The following is a 23217-nucleotide window of genomic DNA, read 5'->3' on the forward strand; positions in this document are numbered from 1 at the left end:
GATTTACTTTGCCTGTTCAGTTAGGATCAAGTCAATATTGGTCCTTTTCATACTCTCTTCTCTCTTGGAAATAAACTCCGACAAGACAATTAAATTTCACAAGGGGAAAAAACACAAATTAAATATAAAAAAATTACCGTGTTTTAAATAAGATGAATTTTCTGTAGATTAATAATATAACGGTTAATACAGGAATAATATGCATAAAATTATAATGCAGGGATTAAAATATGTGTTTTGCTTATTTAGAAGAAAATTATTTAATCTTTTTAGTTGTTTTAATACATATATTACTAATTTTCATATTCTTATTACACCTTATATCCCAGCTATAAAATAATATATTTATTAATTTTTGCGTAATTTATTTATATATTTTTTATGCAGGTAATAAAAACAACAACCAAACATCCTATATATAATGCTGAATTTTAAACAAAATTCAAGAGGCAACCAAACACTATATTGTAATAGCTTGTACATGCAACCAACAATTAAGGAGGGTCGTTTGGTTGGTGAATAAATAATACCAGAAGTATAATGGCGGGATTATTTAGTCGATATAATTTTATTAGTAGATATTTGGCTAATTAGATAAAAATAAAATATATACAAGATATAAAACATGTATTTAATTTTATACTTAGATAAGTTGAGATAATTTTTTATTTCTAATTTTCACCTAAGATTTTCTAAAGGACTTTGAGAGAAGAGCTTTGGAAAAAGGTATCTTAGTCATTTTGGTATGTTATTTTGAGATTAGTAATTCGGGGATTGTTATTCCGTATTGAGAATGTATAAAAATGATATCATAACTATGGTATAATTAATCTCATAATTAAAAGAATCTTGCATTTTTATTCTGAAATTGTTATCCCTATCCCACAAACTAAACGACCAGTAAGTATTTTTCTCTTGTCATCGTGTACGTAGTGACAAATCCACCAATCAAGCTTAGTGGTTTCTCTCTTTCTTGTTGCAATCCTGGTCTTGATTTTCCCTTTTCCTCTTGCAGGAGAAACCTAATGCGTCTAAGTTATGGTCTTCCACTCCACTCTTTGCTAATCTATGTTGTGCTGGGTCTCTTCATTTGATCAATATTTACTGTATAATCTCCTGTGTCTTCGTTCAAACATCATGTGTTATGATCATTAAATGGTACTCCTATAAATTAATATTACCTCAGTATGTACACTATCATTGTCTATGATTGTTTTTTTTTTTGTTGCTTCATTGACAAGTTAAAATGATCATTATATTAGTTATTAACGAACAAAGATATAATAAAGTAAGGAGTAGGTTTCATCATACAATAGGACTAAAGGAATGCCACCACTAGCCCACGTTAAAATAAAGATTAAGCGTATATCCAAAGAGTGTTTCTGCGTACATTTATAACCCAGCAAATTGTCATGATAATACTTACATAAATACTCAATTTCGCGTTGAAAGTTTATGCTATTAATATCCATGAAACTGATAGTTTTTGAACAATGGAAATAATATGGATGCCTCAGAGTAAAACAAGAATTGACCTACCCTCCTTGCCGCTTGAGCTCCAAAGGGAAATATAAATGCTGCAACATTTTATCTTCCAATCCTTGCGCTGCACCAAGATGTGTCATAACATCATAGATTTCCGAATTTCCAATCCAAGCCCTGTGCGCTGTGGCGGAGGGTATTAATAATGACAACAACGGATATCTTACTTTTATGTTTTATGCGCGGAAAGTGGAGTGGTTGTCCAACCGAGCAAGTTGCATAATGGAGTAATCCTAGAATGACAAGCTAGCTATTAAACTTATATCCTAAAGTTCCTGTATACTCAAGTATTCTCATTCTGCTCATATCATAATAAATCTCAAATATGTCAAAGCAGGCCACCGTCCATCCATCCTTTTGGATTATTTTTTCTTTGTTTAATCCCTAATGCCTTTGTCATAGCTATGTTCTACTAACTTTTTATTACTCCGGGTGGTTGGCCATTTTGATTTTGGTGTGCTCCACAATTTCCTTTTCTTTTACTTGAGGGAACTGTCTATATCTCGTGATATCCTTCAGAAAAAAGACTAAAACTTCACTTTATATGGCTACTACCCTACCCAGAACAAATGAAAGACCTTGGCTTGCCACTTTAGTAATCTAGTATCACTACTTCCTCTTCGAAAGGACATTTCTTGTCCTCTCTGTTTCCTCTCTCGGAGTTTATAAACTTTAAGATTTGAAGGTCGCTTCCTCTCTGTCTCTGCGGTTGTCTCCTTTTATTTTCTATCATGACAGAATTAACTTCCAAGTTCTCAGACTTGAAAAGTTCTTCCTGCCCGTCCCTTTAGCCCTGCTCTCTCCTCCATTTCTAACAGTTGTTCGTCACATTGGGTTTTATTTTACTTTTGTTGGTAATCTGATCCTTCTACAGTTACCAACGCATTAATTGCAATTGGAGGCGTCATCATGAATTTAAATTGTTTTCTGCTAATTCTGTTCGTCTGCTTTATTGGACAATCTTCAGAGGAGCAGAGACAAGCTTATGAGGTGAAGATTGGAGCCATCTTTTCTTTTGGCACCACCAACGGCAAGGTTGCTAGAATCGCAATGGAAGCTGCTGTCCAAGACGTCAATTCTGATACCACTCTTCTTGACGGAAGAAAACTTGCTCTCACCCTCCATGATTCAAACTACAGCGGATTCCTTGGGATCATTGGAGGTATATATATATAGTTCTCACCTTTTCATACTACACTTTTTCAATTTATCTCTCACTGCTCTTAGATATCACTTGACTAGATCGTCTTGTTAACTCTTTTCTACTTTTCTGGCTTCCCAGCATTACAATTCATGGAGACCGATACAGTAGCTGTGATTGGCCCTCAAAGTTCTGTAATGGCCCATGTACTCTCTCACCTTGCGAATGAACTCCATGTCCCGCTCCTTTCTTTCACAGCATTGGACCCCACACTCTCACCTCTTCAGTACCCCTATTTCATTCAGACTGCCCCCAGTGATCTTTTTCTAATGACTGCCGTAGCCGATATGATCAGTTATTTTCAATACAGAGAAGTCATTGCAATTTTCTCAGACGATGATCAAGGTCGAAATAGTATTGCCGCTCTAGGTGATAAACTTGTTGAGAGACGTTGTAAGATTTCTTACAAGGCAATTCTTCCACCTGAACTCATGTCTAGTCGTGACCTGATCGTGGCTGAGTTGCTCAAGGTTAAATCAATCGAATCCCGAGTTATTGTTCTACATACACTATCCATAACAGGTCTCAAGGTTTTTGAGGTTGCCCAGGAGCTTGGCATGATGACGAGTGAATATGTTTGGATTGCTACTTCTTGGCTTTCCGGTGTCCTTGATTCGACTTCAGTTTCAACAAAGGTGGCTAGCTCTATACAAGGTGCTCTCACCCTTCGGCCCCATACACCTGATTCCCAAAAGAAGAGGGCTTTTGTATCAAGGTGGAACAAGTTGAGCAATAGCTCCGTTGGTTTGAATGCCTACGGTCTATACGCCTATGATACTGTTTGGATGATTGCTTACGCAGTTAAAGAGTTTTTAGATCAAGGAGGCAAAATCTCCTACTCAAATGATTCTAATTTGGACAGTTTTGCTGGAGAGACGATGAACCTTGCTGCACTTAGCATTTTTGATGGTGGTAAGAAGTTGCTTAGTAACATATTAAAGACCAACATGACAGGGGTAAGTGGTCCCATTGCATTTAAACCAGATAGATCCATGTTCCGTCCCTCGTTTGATATTCTCAATGTAGTTGGCAAAGGATGGTTAAGGCAAATAGGATACTGGTGTAACTACTCTGGGCTATCCGTTGTGCCTCCGGAGTCTCTTTATGCCAAACCAGCTAATAGGTCAAGTGCAACTCAACGGTTGGATCAGGTTATATGGCCAGGGAAAACTAAAATCAGACCGCGTGGATGGGTATTTCCAGACAATGGGAGGCCGTTAAGGATTGGAGTCCCAAGGAGAGTGGGCTTCAGAGCTTTTGTTTCAGAAAAGGAAGGTAGTGGAGTGGTCCAAGGATATTGCATAGATGTCTTCCTTGCAGCCTTGAAGTGTCTTTCATACCCTGTGCCACATCAATTCATCATTTTTGGAGATGGACACAAAAATCCAAGCTATACTCAGCTAGTAAACATGATCACAGCCCATGTGAGTACCGTCAATGGCATTGCTATTCCCGCTACTTAAAGTTGCAAAAACTTAAGTGTAGTTAACATTCAGTATAACATTGTTTTCTTATTCTGTGATAGGAATTTGATGCTGCAGTTGGTGACATTACAATTGTCACGAACCGCACAAAGATATTGGATTTTAGTCAACCATACATAGAGTCAGGGTTAGTGGTGGTGGTACATGTGAAAAAGATGAGGTCGATTGCTTGGGCTTTCCTGCGGCCATTTACTCCCCTGGCGTGGGGAGTCATAGCCGCTTTTTGCCTTGTTGTGGGAACCGTAGTGTGGATACTAGAGCACAAATTTAATGATGAATTTCGTGGCCCCCCAAAGAAGCAGGTGGTCACAATTTTATGGTGAGTTAATTGGATGCCTTTCCTGTTAGCCTTCTAAGTACTGTAATGGGAAGTTAATGCAACTACCTAAGTACTAGGATCCTACGAAGTTACGCAAGAAGCTATAGAAAGCAGTGTTTGAATTCTATTTTCTTGCATTACTAATCTCATAATTTGCATCTTGATTTTAGGATTTGAACTCATCTCCTTGTACCCCTTATTTTGCTTGCAGGTTTAGTTTCTCAACTATATTTGGAGCCCCGAGTAAGTATCTAGTTTCTCCTCCTTTCACAAAAGTCAAGGTAATAACTGTATTTATTTAATTTGTAGTGTTAAACTTTGGCATAATGGTTAAATTCTGAAAACCTTTCAGGAGAAAACACAGTGAGCACATTAGGTCGAATTGTACTGCTTATATGGCTATTCGTCATCTTGATAATTACGTCGAGCTATACCGCCAGCTTGACATCGTTTCTAACGGTTCAACAGCTTGCATCATCTATCCAAGGAATTGAATCCTTAGTAACAAGCAATGACGCAATTGGGTACCAGGTAGGCTCTTTTGCTGAGAACTACTTATTTGAAGAAGTCAACATTGCAAAGTCTAGGCTTGTTCCTCTTGGATCACCAAAAGAATATGCTGATGCCCTTGAACAAGGAAGAGTTGCTGCTGTGGTCGATGAACGTCCATATGTGGATCAGTTTTTATCAACTTACTGTGGGTTCCAAAAAGTTGGCCCAGAGTTTACCAAAAGTGGATGGGGATTCGTAAGTATTTCCTTACTCATATATTATTGCTACTAACGCTTATAGCGAAGTAATAAATGGACATGAGTGGCAAAATGACTTAAGAGCTAGTCATGTAACATAAGCTGATAGCTTGATGCAATTAATTTTATAGGCATTTCCGAGAGACTCACCCTTAGCTATTGACATGTCAACTGCAATCTTGCAATTATCTGAGAATGGAGAGCTAGAGAAGATTCACAAGAAGTGGTTAAACAGAAAAGTTTGTGGAGGGCAGAACTCTGAAGCAGATTCAGAGCAGCTTCAGTTGAAGAGCTTTTGGGGTCTATTCCTCATTTGTGGAGTTACTTGCTGTTTTGCTCTGATTGTATATTTCTGCTTCATGTTGCGGCAGTTCAAACGACATTTTCCTGAATTAACGCAGCGTTCTACTTCTACTAGAACTAGAATATCACATTCAATACGGCTTAAGAAGTTTTTGTCTTTTGTGGATGAGAAGGCAGAAATATCTGCAAATAGGTTGAAAAGAAAGCGGATGGAAATGGAAAACCTTTCCACTAGCTAATGCCGATCATCATCGAAGCTTGAAATGATGAACATTTTCCAAAAGAGAGACTGTGAAATGTTCTCCTTTGATTCTTGTTCATCTTATCATGTAACAACGGAATGTAGAGAACATCTAGTGTTCGAAGAATTAACCCAATAACTTTGTAATTTAATATAATAAGATGTTAAGTTTTAGGATATTGATGTACAGCTCCAATAACTCTAACAAAAGTGGGTTGCTCTAGTGGAGAGCACACAGCCTCTTTATCCAGGGTAGAGATAAGGTCCAGGGTAGAGATAAGGTGTGCGTACAAACTACCCCATCACACTTCACTAGTGGAATTATTCACTAGTGGAATTATACTGGGTTGTTGTTGTTGTTGTTGTTGTTGTTGTTGTTGATGTACAGCTCCACAAATATGGAATAAGATGTTATGTTTTGGAATATTGATGTGATGAATGTGTTGAATGGTGTTACCCAACAGAGAGATAGAGAATGTAATATCGTTTATGGACAAAAATATAGGATTGCCAAAAGGCTAACTGAATCTTAAGCCGCTTCAGCATGTTAGTTGAGCTCATTTTGGCCTGCTTTAAGAGTTTATTCCTTGTGATACGGACTTCCTCATCTCTTTCTCACAAGAAGCCCAATCAGCATTTTCAGCTCTAGGTACCTTGGGTTGGGGCAAATTTTGAAGAGATGATTCAATAACTAACTTATTTAAAATGCTTCTTATTTACAAATAATTGGTTTGATCAAAGATTAATCCTAATAAATGGTGAGTAGATTAGATAAACCAGTATCTATATATATATAGAGAGAGAGTGATATTGTGCGTAAATAGAAAATTTCATTTACTTAACAGAAAAAATAAGCTATGTCTAGTTGGGTGGAAGTGTGTAAAAGAAAAGAAACTTACAGTAAAACAAAGAAAGTGGCCAACCCCTCAACTCAACCTAGTCTCTTTCAGAAGCTGAGTAGCGAGTTTTTCGGTAAGAACCCTCTTTCCTTCAGAGGCTGGTGATTGGGTGAGACTCTTTTACAGGCGTTGGCTCTCACTCTAACCAGTAACCACACTCTTCTTTGCAATGGCCATCTTCTGTCAGTCTCCCCTCAATCTCAATCTCAACCTCATCACCTCCTCACGCAAACCCAATCCTAATCCCTCCTTTAGACTCAATCTCTCCGCTCACTCCCGCACCCTCGTCACTGAGCCCCCACCAGTTTTCACCTGCGTCAAGTCATTTGCTCCCGCCACCGTCGCTAATCTCGGCCCCGGTTTCGACTTCCTTGGCTGCGCTGTCGACGGCATCGGCGACTACGTCACTCTCCGCGTCGACCCCGACGTTTACCCTGGTGAGGTTTCTATTTCTGACATCTCCGGCGCCGGCAAGAAGCTCAACAAAAACCCCCTCTGGAATTGCGCGGGTATCGCCGCCATCTCCGTCATGAAGATGCTCAACATCCGATCCGTTGGCCTTTCCCTCTCCCTCCAGAAGGGATTGCCCTTGGGCAGTGGTCTCGGGTCCAGTGCCGCTAGTGCCGCCGCCGCTGCGGTCGCCGTGAACGAGCTTTTTGGCCGCCCACTGGGCGCGTCTGACCTCGTGCTTGCTGGGCTAGAATCGGAATCGAAAGTCTCGGGTTACCACGCGGACAACGTGGCACCTGCTATTATGGGGGGTTTCGTATTGATCAGGAGCTACGATCCTCTGGAGTTAATCCAGTTGAAGTTTCCTCACGAAAAGGAGTTGTTCTTTGTGCTGGTGAATCCCGAATTTGAGGCCCCAACTAAGAAAATGAGGGAGGCACTGCCGCAACAGATAACCATGTCCCATCACGTTTGGAATTGTAGTCAGGCAGGGGCGTTAGTGGCGGCCGTGCTGCAGGGAGACCTGTCGGTTTTAGGAAAGGCACTGTCCTCTGATAAAATAGTGGAGCCAAGGAGGGCACCGTTGATTCCTGGAATGGAGGGTGTGAAGAAGGCGGCAATGGAAGCAGGAGCTTTTGGCTGCACCATAAGCGGAGCTGGGCCCACGGCAGTAGCAGTGACTGACAACGAGGAGAAAGGAAGGGAGATTGGGCAAAGAATGGTAGAGGCTTTTCTGAAAGAAGGAAACCTCAAGTCCTCGACGATGGTGAAGAAGCTAGACCGGGTTGGGGCCAGGCTTGTCAGTAGTGATCCCAGATGATTTTTGTCCTAATTGTCATGCTACAGCTTGTTGGTTCCTCGTACATCTTTTCTTGGGGGGGCCAACATGCCTTTGCAAATTTTTCACGGGAATGGTGAGAGTGGATGGTTCCGACATTCTTCCACCTAATCCATTACGGTCACCTTTGCATAGGGATTTTGATCTTCAGAGACTGATCCATTTTGGGCGGGTTGCCTACTTGAACTGGTGCCAAATAATGGAATAACTTAAAATTTTGGCAAATTGGCACCAAATCGTGACAGTTCAGTAGTATATGGGAGGTGGCGTCATGTCTCAACTGCTGTCTTCTAAGTACTACGGAGTACTCAAGTTTGGTGGTCATATAAGAAGTGAAAGCTATCAACCCAGCTAGAAGTTGAATTTGCATTATTTATAGCACTATAGTAGCTTTGAAGCTATATGAGATACACTTAGTGCAATTGCAATGCTTGATATTGAAACCTTCTTTCTTTTATCGTTTTTTATTTTTTTGTTTTGTTTAATAAGGTAATATTATTAAATTAAAACATATCTGTTAGTTACAGAGTTGCAAAATATAGATTGGCTTCTTACCCTCCTTTTCACTTCCTTTCAGCTTCTGTTCCTTTAAGTTGATGCATATATTTGGTTCCGATGTTGTGGGCGCTATTTCACCTTTTTTATTCTTTCCTCAACATAGCTCTGCGAAAGAGATACAAAGAATAAGATTCTTGATATTCTTTTGGGGGTGCAATATGCAGGGACTGAGGACATCCACTCTATGAAGCAAAGCTAGATACGTCGAGGGACAGTTCTGCTATGGACGAAGTCAGGCCTTAAGTGATCAAGGAGATAACAAGATGATTAATGGACCTTTGAGTTTCAAGAGCTTGATGAGTTTTTGTTTAATCACCACAAGTGATGCTTTAAAAAAAAAACAAGTGAACACCTTTGCGGCATTTCAGCAGAACCTTTCACAAGCATGACTACTAATCAAATGACCAAATTTCAAACCAAACAGGAATAAATGGCACTGTTCTAAACAACTGCAGTTGTAATTGGCAGAATCGTAAAACTCATTAAAAGATCTTGCACTGTTCTAAACAACTTAGAAAACTGAATAGCAAACACCACTCTATCAAACAAGGGAACCTTAAAGCAAACAAATTCCGGGCACTAGGCAAGGCAACATGTCGTCAAACGATCAGATCAGTTCTTAGCAGCAGCAGCCTGCCTAGCACCAAGAGCGAAGAACTCCGAGATCACTTCAAGAGGCATCCCTTTGGTTTCAGGTACTTTCAAGAAAACAAATATCCATGATATAACACAGACGATAGCATATATGCCAAATACACCAGCAAGGCCAATAGAGGACAGCATCACAGGTAGTGTGTAGGTAACAATAATATCCCCAATCCAGAATACTAGAGCACAGATGGCAATGCATATACCTCGGACCCGAGTTGGAAATATCTCTGAACAGAGTATGTTAGGAATGGGCCCGAACCCCATAACAAATGAGCAGAAGTACATAACAACACAAACTGTTGATATAGCAGCCTTTGCAACAGATCCCATACTCACTAAACTTCCAATAACTAGAACAATGAGGGCTATAATTAAGATAGGAATTGTGCCTAGCAGCAGACTCCTGCAATACAACAATATACAGAAAGGCAAAGGTAGTAATCAGATTTGCAGGAATCGAAACTAAGGACAATAGGACATCCATTCACTTTTTATCCAGCCTTAAGTGCAGGTAACAATGCAAATTTCTACAATATTTAAGATAAGAGAGAAAAAGGATGCTAAAGTCTATTATGTGAGAATCATTGTGGAGGAGAACCTTATAAATGTGGCCAAGCAAACCTACAAACAAAGATGGATGAAGGACCCTTTGTCTTAAATGAGTGGGAACGCTTCCCATAGGCATTGAAACTTGCTTGAACTCTAAATCAGCAGTGAACATGAAGCAGGTCAGAGTACAAAAAATGAAGAGATTTATTTCTCCCTTTAAGATGGCAACAATTTAGTGCATGGGAGGGTTTCTTTTTCCTTTTACACTCAGACCCTGGTTTGAATGGGTAGCCTCCCACTACACCCTGCTACTATTATACTTTTCTAGTGCTAATAATGGCAAAGGGCCCCCTCAATCTTCCATCTGTTAAAGCATAGAAATTTTTGCGATATCTCCCTCACTCCATCTTGAACTAGCAAACAGTCTACTGCAATGGAGATGCATTGCGTCCAAATTCCAGACACATCTACTAATGAGGGGATTAGACCTTTAAAGAAAGAAGGGGGTGCCCTTAAAACAAAAAAGAATACCCCACAATTGGAGATGAGAAATCAAATCAAAATACTTTGTGAGCCATTTGGACAAGGCACTACGAAAAACATCATATTCACTCTTGTTCCATAGTAGTTACTCAAAAGTAATTACCTCCTGCCAGAGATATCCATAAGCCTCATGGCAACAGCTATTGAAGGGAGCATTAAGAAATTTGTGATTGCACTTATCAGCAGAGATGCAGAAGCAGAACTGATGCCAAGGTTTGACAAAAGAACTCCTACACCTGCTTGCTCAAGTATTTGAGGAGTATAGTACATAACTCCATTAATTCCTGAGAACTGCATGAACAGGTGTTAGAAAGGGAAGCAGACAGTCTTTGATACAGTGTAAACCAAGCTGACTCTAGCATTTCCTATGCAAGGATGCTGAATCAAGACGAAGTGAAATAGAAAAATCACAAAGATATCAAAGTAGGAATATCTTTACAATAGTGCCGTTTCTGTATTTAATGGAATTATGGCAGGAGGTTAAATTAGGTCATAATCTTGACTACCTGGCCTAAAAGAAATATTCAAATTTGAGGCCGTAAAGGACAACTGTGTAGCAGTACCAGCGGGACTTGTAAATATTTCAAATATCAGCAACCAGACTGCTAGTATCATATTTAGAATGCTACCTTACAAATATTGACTCATTAAACATCAGTTTGTATTGACTGAAGTCTCACCAATATCCATCTCTGTGAATGGTTAGCATGAATCAGCCTAATAGTTATCAACTTCTCTTATTCTTTTGTTGCTTCTCAAGATCTATAAAAAAAATGCTCAAGATAAATCGTGCCCAATCACAAAATTTACACGTCATCCTTTGATTCAGATTCAATTCAAGATGAAGAGTCTAACCCCTTAGGATTCTGCAGAGAAATTTTCTCCAATCCTAACCTATCAATAGATATTTTGATTGAAGGCAGGAATACAGCCCTAATGACAAGGTCTGGAAAGAATTTGTGTACTACATCTTTTGAAGAAATGAATATGCTTCTACTTAACTCTTAGTTGCATAAGGTCTCCAGAATCACTGTTAAAATAGCAACCGCGCCAAATAGACACTCAAAAAGTTTCTACAATAAAGCAAGAAAGCTACTGATCTCAAGTCCAGATTTAAGGAGGGAACATAACCAACCTGCAATAGAGACAGACTGACCTTGGGAATGCATGGAAGAAAGACAGTAGTTACACTATATTCTAGTAATATTGGTGATTACCTGCTGAAGTAGTTGGATTCCCACACCAACAATCAATGCATGCTTGACTCCTGGTTCAAATAAATCGCTCCAACTAGGCCATTTTCCAGATGCTTCAGATGGATGAATCATAGCTGGTCCAACATGATGTTGATCCATCAAATCTTTCGAATATAAAGCTGGTTGACTCACCAAAGCAGCAGCACGAACAAATTCACCACCACTAGGCATATCACCCCCAGGAAGAGAAACTAAAGATCCCTTTCGAGTTCCATGAGTTCCACCTTCATGCAAATAGATTCTTTTAAAACCTCCCTCCTTTTCATCATCACCTTCTCTCTCTGTCCATTTCCATGCAAGCTGCCATCCACCACCAATGCCAGCACTGCCAACTGGTTCACCATCATTACCCTGCATCATGCTAAAAAAACTTCCACGAGATGGAGGCGGAACCATGTCCTTTTCCATGCTTGTTGCCTGACGAGATATCAGTGGGCTCTGCAAATTGTCATCAGATTCTTCAGCTGCAGCCTCAGATGCATAATCATCGCCCTCTATGGCAAGGCTTTCTTCATCCCACTCTTCATTTTTTGTTTGATCTCCAGCAACACTAAACATGCTGCCGAGATGCGGAAAGAGCATGCTTCCCTTGCTTCCCACATCCGGAAGCTTTTCATGAACGCTGCCAAATAGAGTGACAACAGGGTCCATGAGGGGCACATTAGGTGCAAATGTGCTTCCTTGGCGAGATGCAACACCAACTACGCTTTGCCCAGTGACAGGCCGTGCAACCAAAGAGTGTCCATGTTCAGGCCCATATAGCCTAATATGATCTTTTTGAACACTTGGTTCCTGGTCTTCCGCAAGTCCATTATCTGGACCAATAATGTACTCCTCCACTGATGTTTCACCACCAACTCCAAGACCCTCAACTAGCAAAGCCATTTCTCCTGTAAATAGAAGCTGCATCAGTATTGAACTTTGCCAGTTTCATCAGGAAACCTAAGATCACTGATAAACTAAAGGAAGCCGAGCAGCACTACAGCCAAAGGCACAAGCATGATAAGTTCACAGATACTTTCGGTACACAAAGCAAGATATCAGATTCATTTTACGTCGAAAACTCCATGATCTTTTCAATCTCTACAGAACCAAGCTAGTACAATCACCAAAGTTTACTCTTCTGGCTATATACCCAAGTAAATATTGGACAAAGTGAAACAGTATAGTCCACATGCTTGGCCCATGTAAAAGAATCAGGCCAGCATGTGCGGGGGCCTGTTAAAGACATAATAATTAACTAGATGAATGCATCTCTTATCTAACAACTTAAACTTGTAAATGAGGTGGTCACGCATTTTAACAGCTGTTAACATTAATAAAATCAAAATTACTCCCTCCGTCCCAAATTAGTTGTCTTGTTTTGCTTCTCGAGAGTCAATTTGATTAATTTTCAAAGCTAAATTGGATTAGATCAACTCAATATTCTAAAACTAAAATTTAGATATTGAAGAACGATACAAAAAGTACGACAAGTTGCAATTTTTTAATGTCAATATGATCAAAAAACACATTTAAATATGTTGGTCAAAGTTCACAAAGTTTGACTCTCGAGAAGTTAAACATGACAACTAATTTGGGACGGAGGGAGTTGGAAGTAATGAAAGAGCTAGACGACGTCTTCGTTAGACAAAATCCATCTCCTGAAATCATTAAGAATTCCCCAATTTTGCATGCCTTATCTGTTAGAATAGTTTTGTGAATATATATGTAATTAGTTCGAGTCCCGTATGTAATAGGAGTAGGTTATATCAACAACAACAATAACAACAACAACATACTCAGTATTATCCCACACCGTGGGGTCTGGGATAATATGTTGGTCAAAGTTCACAAAGTTTGACTCTCGAGAAGTGAAACATGACAACTAATTTGGGACAGAGGGAGTAGGAAGTAATGAAAGAGCTAGACGACGTCTTCGTTAGACAAAATTCATCTCCTGAAATCATTAAGAATTCCCCAATTTTGCATGCCTTATCTGTTAGAATAGCTTTGTAAATATATATGTAATTAGTCTGAGTCCCGTATGTAATAGGAGTAGGTTATATCAACAACAACAACAACATACCCAGTATTATTCCACACTGCGGGGTCTGGGGAGGGTAGTGTGTACGCAGATCTTACCCCTACCTTGTGAGGAGTAGGCTATGTATTATGTGTGTTTATAATTAGGGTTCATTGTATTACAACTAACATCAATAATAATATTTTTCTCCCGTGCATTCTCACACGGTATCAGAGCAATAGTGGGAAACTTATCGTTGTGCATCATTCCAGTGACTTCTGGGAAGAAAGACCTCGTCACAATGCAATTTTCCGGCGACCTAAGAGGCTATCCGTAACAAAATCACTTTACGTTGGTGTTGTGCAAAAACCAACACCACCACAGGGTCCCCAAGGCTTCCGCGACCAAACCCCACCAAAGATCTCCAGCAACCGACCCCTCACGCGCCCTCACGCGCGGATCAGAAGTCAGATTTTCCGGCGAGTTCTTCCCCACGCGCCGGCGCGTGTGACCTTTTCCCGGCCAGATTTCAAATTTTTTCTTTCAGACAGCTTGTTCACGTGGCCATTCCGAGCCTACCCATGCCTTTTTCTTTATATTCCGATCACTTTGAGATTTTTGTGGCAACTACACGGACTTTCTAGCAGCTACAGTGATTTTTCCGACAAGCTTCTTTTGGACAGATTATTCATGAGGTTATTCGGAGTCTTTTCATTTAAGTTTCATCAAATTCCGACAACCTTTTTATTTTTCCGGCGTGAACAGTAATTCCCAAAAACAAACGCTTTTCCCGGCATAAACATTATAATGGCATTCGTATCAGAAGCCTTTGACTCACAATCTGTTGGATCCAATGCAATCCAGATGGTTTCTTTACCGGATTATATTGAGTTCCTTCAGTATAAAGTATGTAAACAGACATCTTGAGGGATAGCTTCCGTTGTTCAAACAGATAGTAGCGTGACTTGTGTCTCCCAATCTTCAACCTCTGAGTCTTGGGTCATTGATTCAGGTGCATCTGATCATATTTCCGGTAACAAATCTATTTTCACTACTACTTCATGTTCTCAATCTCTCCCAACAGTCACAATGGCCAACGGGTCTCAAACCATAACAACTGGAATACGTCAAGCAAGTCCACTTCCTTCCTTACCTTTAGATTCAGTTCTTTATGTTCCCGGTAGTCCTTTAATCTCATAGCCGTTAGTCTCTTAGCCAAATCACTTAAATGCTATGTTTTATTTCTTGATGACCTTGTTTTTATATAGGAACGCAGTACAGGGCGGATCATTGGTACCGGGCGTGAATCAGATGGACTTTATTACCTAATTCTAGCAAAATCACATGGACTCACATCTTACCTTCCTTCAACAACTTGTCTTGTTACTGATTCACCGGATTTATTACATAAATGGTTGGGACATCCCAGTTTGTCAAAACTTCATAAAATGGTACCTGGTTTATCTTACTTGTCCACCCTAGAGTGTGAGTCCTCTCAGCTCGGTAAGCATACCCGCTCCCATTTCCCTCGACGTCTTGATAATCGAGCAGCGTCACCTTTTACTTTAGTCCATTCAGATGTTTGGGGTCCTAGTCGGGTCAATTCTACCTGGGGATTCCGCTACTTTGTCAGTTTCATTGATGATTATTCCAGTTGCACTTGGATATTTTTGATGAAAAATCGGTCTAGTTATTTTCTATTTTCCAGACCTTCCACACTGAAATTCAAAATCAATTTGGGGTTTCTATCTGCACATTTCGTAGTGATAATGCCCTAGAGTATTTGTCTTCCCCATTTCAGCAGTTTATGAACTCTCATAGGATTATTCATCAAACATCTTATTCGTACACATCTCAACAAAATGGGGTAGCTGAAAGAAAGAATAGACATCTTATTGAAACTGCTCGTACCCTACTCATACAGTCTCATGTTCCGTTGCGTTTTTAGGGGTATGCAGTTCTTACATCTTGATATCTTATTAATCGTATGCCATGTTCAGTTATCCAGAATCAAGTTCCATTCTCTGTCCTCTTTCCCCACTTACCTTTGTTCTCTCTTTCACCCCGTGTCTTTGGGAGCACGTGTTTTGTTCATAACCTTACTCCAAGAAAAGATAAGTTAGCTCCTCGTGCCCTTAAGTGTGTAATTTTGGGTTACTCGAGAACGCAAAAGGGGTATCAATGCTATTCTCCTGACCTCCAGCAGTACCTTATGTCCGTTGATGTTACTTCTTTGAAACCCAATCATACTTCACAGGTCCAGGTAATCACTTAGATATTTCTGAGGTGCTACCAGTTCCATCTTTTGGAGATTCAGTCACTATCTCTCATTCATCTTCCTCTACAACTCCATCTCCATTACCTATAGCTCCAATTCCACCACCTAGTCCAATTCAACCTTCTGCAGCTCCACTATCTAATCCAGTGCAACCTTTTGCAGCTCCACCATCTAGTCCAGTGCAACCTTCTGCAGCTCCACCACTCCTAACTTATCACCATCTGATTCACGTCCTACACCAGACCCTGCTAATACTGCGGACTTGTTTCCTCTTAGTCAATTGATTGCACTAGGGAAAGGTATACGGTCTACACTTAATCTTAATCCTCATTATGTCGGTTTAAGTTACCATCGTCTGTCATCACCCAATTGTGCATTTGTATCATCTTTGTCCTGTGTTTCCATCCCTAAGTCTACAAGTGAAGCACTGTCTTATCCAGGATGGAGACAAGCTATGATTGACGAGATGTCTGCTTTACATACAAGTGGTATTTGGGAGTTTGTTCCTCTTTTTTCGGGTAAATCGACTGTTGGTTGTCGATGGGTGTATGCAGTCAAAGTTGGTCCAGATGGCCAGGTTGATCAACTTAAGGCTCGTCTTGTTGCCAAAGGGTATACTCAAATATCTGGGCTCGATTACAGTGATACTTTCTCTCCCGTGGCTAAAATAGCATTAGTCCGCATTTTTCTATCCATGGTTGTTGTTCGCCATTGGCCTCTCTATCACTTGGACATTAAGAATGCTTTTCTTCACGGTGATATTGAGGAAGAGGTTTATATGGAGCAACCACTCGGTTTTGTTGCTCAGGGGGGGTCTAGTGGCCTTGTGTGTCGGTTACGCCGATTCCTCTATACTCTAAAGCAGTCTCTTCGAGCCTGGTTTGGTAAGTTTAGCACAGTTATTCAGGAAGAGGTTTCTTCACGGTGACATTGAGGAAGAGGTTTATATGGAGCAACCACTCGGTTTTGTTGCTCAGGGGGGGTCTAGTGGCCTTGTGTGTCGGTTACGCCGGTTCCTCTATAGTCTAAAGCAGTCTCTTCGAGCCTGGTTTGGTAAGTTTAGCACAGTTATTCAGGAGTTTGGCATGACTCGTAGTGAAACTGATCACTTTGTGTTTATCGGCATTCTCCTTCAAATCTCTGTATTTATCTGGTGGTTTATGTTGATGATATTGTTATTACCGACAATGATCATGATGGTATTACTAAGTTGAAGCAACATCTCTTTCAACATTTTTAGACCAAGGATTTGGGCAGATTAAAGTATTTTCTGGGTATTGAGGTCGCTTAGTCTAGCTCAGGTATTGATATCTCACAACGGAAATATGCCTTAGACATTCTTGAGGAAACACGAATGACAGGCTGTAGACCTGTTGACACTCCTATGGATCCGAATTGTGAACTTCTGCCAGCGAAGGGGGAGCCGCTTAGCGATCCTGCAAGATATAAGCGGCTGGTTGGTAAATTAAATTACCTCACAATGACTAGACCTGACATGTCCTTTCATGTGAGTGTTGTAAGTTAGTTTATGGCAGTGTTGTGAAGAGCGTGAAGCGAGGAAAAGCGACAACCCCCATTTCACGAGAAGCGAGAAGCGAGAAGCGAAGCGCTCGCTTTTTTGAAGTGAAGCGGAATTTTAAAAAAAAATTAAAATAAATACTGTTTTGAAGGAATGCTTTCAATTCTTCCTTCACATGCGACGGAACTTTAGGACAAGATGCGACATTTGGTTCACCACCGATTAGATGCGCTTTTTGACGATAGATTCCCTCATTTGAAATCTTATCACAAAAAAGACATCTAATGGCCATCTTGTTGCTCTTGCTAACTCTTTTAGAGTAAGCCCAAGCCGGGTCTTTCCTATTTTCTTTTGGCGCCATTAAAAGAACAACTACATAACACATAAGAAAGGCAATAAAAACTAAGAATAAAGGATATAAAAAATTAGAGGAATTTTCGGTTAATAACTGGAAAAATTGGGCAGTAATTTTCTGGAAAAAATTCGCCAGCATTTCACCGCTTTTTGGAAGTTCCAAAAGAAAAAGAAAAAGAAGAAGAAGAAGAAGAAAAGAAGAAGGAGGAAAATCAGAAGTTCAGAACATACCTGTTGAAGTCTTGAAGTCTTGAACTTGAAGTTGAAGAAGAAAAAGAAGAAGAACAACCCTGGTTGATGCTTTGAGATTCTTTCAGAAATCAGAATCAGAAGAAGAAGAAGAAGAAGAAGAAGAAGTCGTCGTTGTTGGAAGTTGAAGAACCCTAGTCGTTGCTGTTGAAGAAGTCCAGACCAGTGTTTAATCCAAAAAACTCGTTTTTAATAAAATAGGGTTGGGTATTTTAAAACAGAGAAGCGGACGCTTCTTCGCTTCGCTTCGCTTTCCCCGCTTCTCGCTTTTTACAGAGAAGCGGTCGCTTTTACTGACCTGAGTCGCTTCACCTTGCTGAAGCGCTGCCCTTCACGCTTCGCCTCGCTTCTCGCTTAAAGCGAGGAAGCGGGCGCTTTTTTAAACATTGGTTTATGGATTCTCCCTGTGATAGTCATTGGGATGCAATTGTCCGCATTCTTCGGTATATAAAATCAGCTCCAGGCAAAGGACTATTGTTTGAGGATCGAGGCCATGAGCAGATCGTTTGATACTCAGATGTTGATTGGGCAGGATCACCTTCTGATAGACGTTCTACGTCTGGATATTGTGTGTTAGTAGGAGTTAACTTGATGTCTTGGAAGAGCAGGAAACAAAATGTTGTTGCTTGGTCTAGTGCAGAAGCAGAATATCGAGCAATGGCTATAGCAACATGTGAGCTAGTTTCGATCAAACAGTTGCTCAATGAGTTGAAATTTGGTGAGATCAGCCAAATGGAACTTGTGTGTGATAATCAAGCTGCCATTCATATTGTATCGAATCCGGTGTTCCATGCGAGAACTAAACATATTGAGATTGACTGTCACTTCGTCAGAGAAAAGATAATATCAGGAGATATTACTACAAAGTTTGTGAAGTCGAATGATCAGCTTGCAAATATTTTCACCAAGTCTCTCACTGGTCTTCGTATTAGTTATATATGTAACAAGCTCGGTACATATAATTTGTATGCATCAGCTTGAGGGGGAGTGTTAGAATAGCTTTGTGAATATATATGTAATTAGTCCGAGTCCCGTATGTAATAGGAGTAGGTTATATATTATGTGTATTTATAAATAGGGTTCATTGTATTACAACTTTTATTTTTGATAAGGTTCGTTGTATTACAATTAACATCAATAATAATATTTTTCTCCCGTGCATTCTCACATTATCAATCTATGCACCGTATAATATGTCAAAAATCAGTATAATTAGAAAAATGTCTTCCTATTCCATTATGTCCAAAAATTATGCATCATATGATTCGTCAAAACAAAGGAAGGCCAAAAAAGAACTACTCAAACATTATGCATCATATGAGTATGATTCAATGCCGAGGGCCTTTCGGAAACAGCCTCTCTACCGCCCGGGGTAGGGGTAAAGTCTGCGTACACACTACCCTCCCCAGACCCCACATGTGGGATTACACCGGGTTGCAATATCTTATACTCCTTTTCTTCTAATTATGTAACACCATTTACTAAGATTTAACAACCTGTTCATAAGTATAAGTAGTAGTAAAATGAAATATCAAATTAGTAGTTGCAAAGCTTAAAGCCTACTCTTGACTGGTTAAAGGAAATAAAATTCTTGAAATTTAATTAAGTTGTATAACATGATATTACAAGTTGAATGTTGTCAAACGTTTTTTAACGTCCAACATAGAAGGAACGTCATATAAATTGGGACATATGAGTATTGGATAGACTCCAAAATTATATTTGTTATTAGTTTGTTAGCTTGTTAGTAAGCTAGCATCCAGACTGATAGTTACTCTATCTCACCTAATAAAGATAAGATTATAGAATAAGCAAACGCCAAAAAGAAAAAGGAGAGGAACTTTTGGGCTGGGTGGGACTTAGATTAGAAATTAAATAATACTCCCTCTGTTCCAGTTTATGTGAACCTATTTCCTTTTTGGTCCGTTACAAAAAGAATGACCCATTTCTAAATTTGGAAACAATTTAACTTAAATTTTCAAATCTACCCTAAATGAGAAGCTTTTATAACCACACAGATACTCTCGACCCCTTTTTGACTTGTTTAGCACCACAAATTCCAAAAGTCTTATTTTTTCTTAAACTCCATACTCAATCAAACAGGTTCACATAAATTGGAACGGAGGGAGTAGAATAATGAAATGTGAAATTCGAACATTTCAATAATAAATTGGTCAGGTTATTTGTTGTACATACATTCCTTAATGAATAAGTCAAAAAGATGAAAAGAAAAGGGGAAAAAATAAAATGACAAAGCGCTCTGGACAAAAGTTTGAAATTTGATGCTTCAAAGGTGTAAATATTTCAGTTAATTTGATAGTCGAATATTATTATTTCGATTGATAAATTGTCCACTTCTAGAATGACTTAATTACCGACTACGTTCATTATAGAGCTACTTCAAAACCAAAGGAAAAAGAAGCAAAGAATTTTATAGATATTGTAATCAAAGTAAAAATAAATAGAACACACAAGTCAATATATTCAATGACTAAGATCTCATTCTTCTGTTTTTGTTATCCTTAGTTAGAGATTTCCATTACAAACTAGCAATCCTATAACAAGAAAATTTTGTTATTCTAAAACATCTATCTGCACATGTTTTTAGTTCTTAATTTCTTTTGTGGCTATGTTGTTTACTTGATAATCAAATATCTGGATTCACCATCTATGCATCTTTTTAATATAATGAGCTAGCAGTATTACTAAATCTTCAATTGCTAAGTTTTATAATAAGAAAAAACTAATCAAATTTAGTGAACCTGTCCAGATACGATCTACTTGGGGGATAATGTGACTGTGGGAAAATACGCCAAATTGCTTATGAAAAGCCATCTAAATGTTAGGTCACTCTTCTTTCTTTAGGGGGACATTTTTGTTCTAGGTTGCAATATATTTTGCAATTTTTATGATACAACTAAAAGTCTAAAATCAAATACAGATTCCATGAGCTCACCAGAGACATCTTCCCGTCCACGGAGCCTCTGCAAAACACGCTTTGCATCTAGCATTCGCCCTTTACTCACAAGCCATCTGGGAGACTCGGGCAAGTAAAATATTGTCAATACAAAGTACAGAATGGAGGGGATGGAAAGTACACCAAGCATCAGTCTCCAAGTGGGAGAACTCATCAACGACATGCCAAAAACCATGCAATATGAAAAGAACATGCCAAGACAGCCAGTGAACTGAGGTAGAGTGTTCAGTAAACCCCTTATCTCTGGCGGTGCTGTTTCAGATATATAAATAGGAACAAGAATAACTGCTAAACCAACACCAAACCCATCCAAAAGTCTTGCCAAAAGTAGAACATACACATTTGGAGACCAAAGCATCACAAGGCCACTAACAAAATAAAGAACCGAAGAAGTTATGAGCAAGGGACGACGGCCAAGCCAGTCAGCTATTGCACCAGAGCAAGTTGTAATCAAGACAGCACCAATAAGTGACATGGAAACAATAAGCCCTTCCATAGTAGGTTGAGTTTCCAGCTTAAATTCTTTTTTAATGTACAGAATGCCCCCTGTATTCAGAAAAAAAAAATGAGTAGAGAATCATAACCAGTTGAAAGATATCATTGAGACTTTGAGTAACATCTAAGGAGTGAAAGAACAGAATGGATAACCTTGTTAGAAATCAGACTAAATTATCACAGACATCGACTGCACGAGATACCAGATTACATACAAAAGCAATAAGATTTTCAGGAGGAAAAACGGATTAACATCAGGGGTACTAGATAAAAACAAAAAAAACAGTATTGAAGAGATATGCCATATGTGAAAGGATTACCAGCTATAGTGGCGTTGTCCCATCCTTGCAAAAAGCTGCCAATTGCAGCTGCAACGGCTACGAGCACGGCTCCACTCATTTCCTTTAAATACCAAACAGAACTGCTGGTTAAGGTCCCTTATTGATGATCGTAAAACCAGTATAGAAACGAGGATACCTTTCGATACTAAAAAAAAGGATTTCGCCAACTTTGTTAAAGTTGCAGCGACTCAGAAATTAAAACCAGTTTAAAAATACTTTAAATCGTATGTGTAGAATTAAAAAAGATGGGATACATAAGCATCAATAGAAAATTCAATTCGCACAGACGACCAAGTGGACTATCAGCATGGAAGATTTCAAAGTCTTTTACCTTAAGGATGTTCAAGTGAGTCGAATTATGAAGAGAGGGATTAAAGAAACCCGAATCACTCGAGAAGTTGGTGCAACTTCTGATGTATCAGTTTCATCACAGAGAAGAATTAGAAACAACAAGAAGCTTCCTCCCTCTGCCTGGCGATCGTCGGTTATAAAACTCAAGCTAGAATTTCAAAATTGTAAAGAGTAGAGAGGCGATTAATGTATTACGGAGAAACAAACAGGGTTCCCTTTTGGAATTGGAAAGGAAAGAAAGGAATGGAAAAGTAAAGTAGAGTAGAAAAAATATAGTACTAAATTTTATTGGGAGCCGTTGGTAGGGTGACACCTGCCAGCATGTAAGCATCTTTTGTTGCGCCCGTCGATTCGCTGTCCTCCCCATTTTCACTAACGTTTTCCGGCTCGGCTACTATATAGCTAGTAACAGTAGAACCGAATATATGTGAAAGGGAAAAAGTAGGTTTTGTGATATAAACAAATACTTCTAGTTCTAGTGAAAAGGAGGGTTTAACCAAAGTGATGCCATGATTGATGTCCGTTTTTACATCTAATAATGTCTTTTCGTCATACAAACGAGTCATAAATTAAGGTGAATCTCCAGCTAGTTCTCCATCATATACTAAAAAACAAAAACAGAAAAGTAAAAATACCTTTTAAGGAAAAGCGACGTCAGGATACTAATAATACAGAATTACATGATTAATCCAGGATGTCTGCTACTGCTATGAGTTTCCGATCCAAAGCGTCAGAACTCTGTTGGCCGGGGAGTGGTTTTCTGGAATGAGGGTGTTAGCAATATGGTTTTTGAAATGATACGAAGCCGAGACACTTCTCGGTTTAAATTTTTAAAAATCATACTCCTTTCTTTTCCTGGCCATTTATGATACTGCACCCGTTGTCCCACCAAAAATCTCATGTACGAAGATCCTAATAAATTTTTCAAGTACAACGTCACGTACTTAGTCGTTAATTAAGTACACTTACTTGCGGCACTTGACAACTCGCTCAAGATCTTGCATAACTTGTTCACGTTCTTGTTATGCCAAATCAGTCTTACTATACTCAAGATCACTAAGGAAT

At 39.3% G+C, this 23217-nt stretch overlaps 3 protein-coding genes across 6 annotated transcripts; 2 read left to right on the top strand and 1 right to left on the bottom strand.

Annotated features, from left to right (window-relative positions):
• Positions 1-2113: 2113 nt before the first annotated feature.
• LOC107807482 (glutamate receptor 3.2) lies at positions 2114-8563 on the top strand. 2 transcript variants are annotated; one of them, XR_012702848.1, is made up of 7 exons: positions 2114-2704; positions 2825-4167; positions 4269-4546; positions 4758-4789; positions 4899-5293; positions 5427-6002; positions 6121-6263. XR_012702848.1 is itself a non-coding variant. In XM_016631892.2 (6 exons), exons 1-6 carry the CDS (start codon positions 2452-2454, stop codon positions 5835-5837), a joined length of 2712 nt encoding a protein of 903 aa, XP_016487378.2. In that variant the 5' UTR covers positions 2114-2451; the 3' UTR covers positions 5838-8563. The 2 variants fall into 2 exon arrangements, 1 of the variants encoding a protein (XP_016487378.2); XM_016631892.2 differs by having other exon boundaries at positions 5427-8563.
• LOC107807485 (homoserine kinase-like) lies at positions 6908-8563 on the top strand. The gene has a single exon (XM_016631896.2). It carries the CDS (start codon positions 6908-6910, stop codon positions 8006-8008), a length of 1101 nt encoding a protein of 366 aa, XP_016487382.2. The 3' UTR covers positions 8009-8563.
• Positions 8564-9044: 481 nt separating this feature from the next.
• LOC107789585 (monosaccharide-sensing protein 2) lies at positions 9045-22988 on the bottom strand. Of its 3 annotated transcripts, XM_075238164.1 has the most exons (7): positions 22432-22684; positions 22133-22300; positions 21781-21862; positions 20945-21511; positions 11545-12473; positions 10431-10618; positions 9045-9638 (listed from the first exon to the last, which is right to left on the bottom strand). In XM_075238164.1, exons 3-7 carry the CDS (start codon positions 21857-21859, stop codon positions 9197-9199), a joined length of 2205 nt encoding a protein of 734 aa, XP_075094265.1. In that variant the 5' UTR covers positions 21860-21862; positions 22133-22300; positions 22432-22684; the 3' UTR covers positions 9045-9196. The 3 variants fall into 3 exon arrangements, with proteins under 3 accessions (XP_075094265.1, XP_016466909.1, XP_016466908.1); XM_016611423.2 differs by lacking the exons at positions 22133-22300; positions 22432-22684 and adding an exon at positions 22788-22988; XM_016611422.2 differs by lacking the exon at positions 22432-22684 and having other exon boundaries at positions 22133-22378.
• Between the last annotated feature and the right edge of the window lie 229 nt (positions 22989-23217).

The sequence above is a fragment of the Nicotiana tabacum genome, chromosome 19 (genome assembly GCF_000715075.1).
Source record: "Nicotiana tabacum cultivar K326 chromosome 19, ASM71507v2, whole genome shotgun sequence".
NCBI classification, from domain to species: domain Eukaryota; kingdom Viridiplantae; phylum Streptophyta; class Magnoliopsida; order Solanales; family Solanaceae; genus Nicotiana; species Nicotiana tabacum.